This window comes from Eurosta solidaginis, chromosome 4, assembly GCF_040869045.1.
Source record: "Eurosta solidaginis isolate ZX-2024a chromosome 4, ASM4086904v1, whole genome shotgun sequence".
NCBI classification, from domain to species: Eukaryota; Metazoa; Arthropoda; class Insecta; order Diptera; family Tephritidae; genus Eurosta; species Eurosta solidaginis.
The window spans coordinates 45,194,504-45,197,527 of NC_090322.1; the positions used below are offsets into that span (position 1 = coordinate 45,194,504).

General features: G+C 31.3%; 1 protein-coding gene across 1 annotated transcript; it reads right to left on the reverse strand.

The window, feature by feature from the left end:
* Nucleotides 1-225: 225 nt before the first annotated feature.
* Nucleotides 226-2,499, reverse strand: LOC137249681 (kinesin-related protein 10-like). Its single transcript, XM_067781412.1, has one exon. The coding sequence runs from the start codon at nt 2,457-2,459 to the stop codon at nt 1,092-1,094; it is 1,368 nt and encodes a 455-aa protein (XP_067637513.1). The 5' UTR covers nt 2,460-2,499; the 3' UTR covers nt 226-1,091.
* Nucleotides 2,500-3,024: the final 525 nt, after the last annotated feature.

Genomic DNA, 3,024 nt, shown 5'->3' on the forward strand with positions numbered 1-3,024 from the left:
TCGTGCAAGTGGGAATTTGTCTGCTATCAATTTTTTGTTTACGGCTCTAAAGTCAACACACATCCTGTAGGATTTCTGTCCATTTGGGTTTTTCTTTGGCACAAGTATCAATGGACTATTATAGTTGGAATAGCTGTGTTCTATAAGATCGTTTTGCAATAAATTATCAACTTGTTTATTAATTTCCTCTCTCTGACAATATGGTAAACGGTAGTTTTTTATGTAAACAGGATTTGTATCTGTCAATCGTAATTTCTGTTCATAAAAGTTGTTAAGTGTCATACGATCGGTCTTTAGTGCAAAAATATCATCATATTTTAGACATAAATCGAGAAGTTTTGGTTTGGCATAGTTTGGCATTTGTTTTTCTAAAATTGATTTTAATTCCTCTGACCTTTTCGAATCTTTTGAAAGATCATTGATTTTATACACGTTGTAGTTGGTGATTTCATCCGTAAGTATGTTACAATTTCTTACGTATTTTACCTCGTCAGTGACGTTTAATACCTTTATTATCGGATTGTTAGTGTCAACAATACACTTTGCGGTGAACACACCACTACAAATTTCCTGTGCGTCTATAAAAACTGGATGTTTAGATTTTTTCAGCTTAAATAAGCGATAAACTTCGCATCTAGGAGGAATTATCAATGTATTATCGGTTGTATTATGTAAAATTGAAATTTTATGAATATTTTTGCCAATGCCAATTGTTATGCTCTCGTTTGCATAGTCTATGACGCAATTGTATTTTTTCAAAAAGTCTTTGCCTAAAATACCATCTGACGGTATGTTGAATTTGTCATCTACTACATTTAAAGTATGTGGAATTGAAAAATTTGAATAAAAAAGTTCTGTTTTAATGGTACCCAATGTTGAAACTGTATCTGTCGTAACACCCGTTATATTTATAATATTGTTGTTATTTATAGAAACATTTTGTTTTAAACTTGAAAGTTTTATAATTGATATATCAGCCTGTGTATCTACTAAGAAAGTGCATGTTTTAAAAGAGTCATTGCAATTCAGTTCGATAAAATCTGAGTAGTTCAGGTTTAAACAATAAATTGATTTATTTTGAAAAACGTTATTTAATTCAGATTCTGGTCCCCCAGTGTTCGCTCCTGAGGGCCGTTGGCGTTTAAAGTGCGTACACTAGCGTTATTTGTAGTATTTGAACGTCGATTGTTGTTGTTACTGTTGTTATTGCTGTTGTTTCTGTTTACGGGCCTGCTATTGTTATTTCGAAAATTATCATTATTTCGCGAGCCATAATTATTGTTGTTATTATGCCTATAATTGCTATTGTTGTTTCTGTTAAAATTGTTGTTGTACCTCGAAAAGTTGTTCCTATTATATTGATTTGACCTGAAGTTACCTCGAAAACTATTATTTTGCCTGTTATAACGTGATCTAAACGCTAGTACCTGCCTTTCACTTGTTTGGTTATTTTGTTCTACGATCATTTTCGCAACTACATCCTTAGAATCAGTAAACGTAGTTGACGCTAAAATTGATTTTACTAGGTCTGAGCGGGTGTTAAGCCGACAAACGTTGACGGTTTGTTCGACTGCCATTTCGTGCGCTTTTTCCTGAGTCATTCCTTCTATAACTAATGATCGTTCTAAAGCATCGGAGAGTTCCTCAACACGTTTGGCGAATTCAGTATGATTATTATTAAAAATTTTTAACGATGCAATTTTTCCTGCAACAACTTTTGAGTTGTCAGGTTTTATTCTACCTTTTAATGCATCTTTTATTTGTTGAATTGTTGTTACTTCATTTGGAATTGCCTCACGCGCTTTCCCTTCTAACTTGGATTTTATAAACGAAATGAAAGTATTTGTCAAATTTTCTTCCATCAAATCTTCTATCAAAACTATTTTATCTATAAAGGATGCAAGTGAAAGCGGATCGCCGCTGTAGTTTTCTCTAATTATGGATGCACACATAGTAATAAAAGTTTTCTTTTGCTCTGAAGTCGCCATTGTTGGTTGTTCTTCGCTAATTGTGTCTAAATTATTATTGTGGAGTGTATTGGAAAATCCAGGGAAATCCTCAAGAAAAGATACGTGACTTTTTTTAATAATACTAGCTTTGTATGCTGAAGTTGTCGATGCGTCAGATAATTCTTCCTCAGTGTCAAAATCAGAACTCGATTCGCTTTCTTGTATTAATTCAGAAAGATCTTTGGGTATTTTTATATTGCAGTTAATTCTAGAAAAACATTTAGTGAGTTGTTCTCTGCACTTTGACAAACTTTCGATTATTGAACTAGGCTTATCTCGATTTTCAAAATATGAATTTACTTGTATTATTATTTGGTTATAGCTTTTAATTAAAGCATCTTCGTATTCTATTGATTTTTTCGCTGAGATAGATCGGTTATTTAAAACTCGTTTAGTAACTTTAGTGAAATTAGAGCGTAAATTTTTGAAATTGGAATCAAAATCTGACATTTGACAACTGACATCTGAAAACTTTATTACATTTATTGAAAATGTTACCTCCGTGGCAGAAAAAAATGTTTCATGAAAAAAAAATTCGGAAAAATGTTAAGATTAACGCTGTAGGCACTGTTTATACAAAAATGAATTTAAAACTATTCATTCACTGTGTAATTGTGGTATGCAATTTAAAAAGAAAAAAAAAATTTTTTTTTTTTTTTTTTTGTGAAATCGGAGAATATTCGAAATATTCAAAACCGATGAGTTAATTGGTAAATGGTAAAGATTCGCATATTCAAAGGCACTGTATTTAAGACTTATTTTGTAAATGCAAGTGAATGTTGAAATATTTTGACCGCACTGTATTCGTTTAATAATGCCAAGAGAAAAGAAACTGTTGGAATATTTGAAAGACACTGTATATAATACACAGTTTGAAAAGAGTCGCAAATGTAAGATATGTTGAAATATTTGGAATACACTGTATTCTTGTGATGCTTCAAAAGAATTGTTAACTATTTGAATGGCACTGTATTTGTTGCAAAAAAAATGTGTAAATGTTTATGATATTCACTAT

What these genes read in the sequence shown, in the direction of transcription:
- LOC137249681 (XM_067781412.1), bottom strand. Translation starts at nt 2,459, where the DNA reads ATGTCAGATTTTGATTCCAATTTCAAAAATTTACGCTCTAATTTCACT.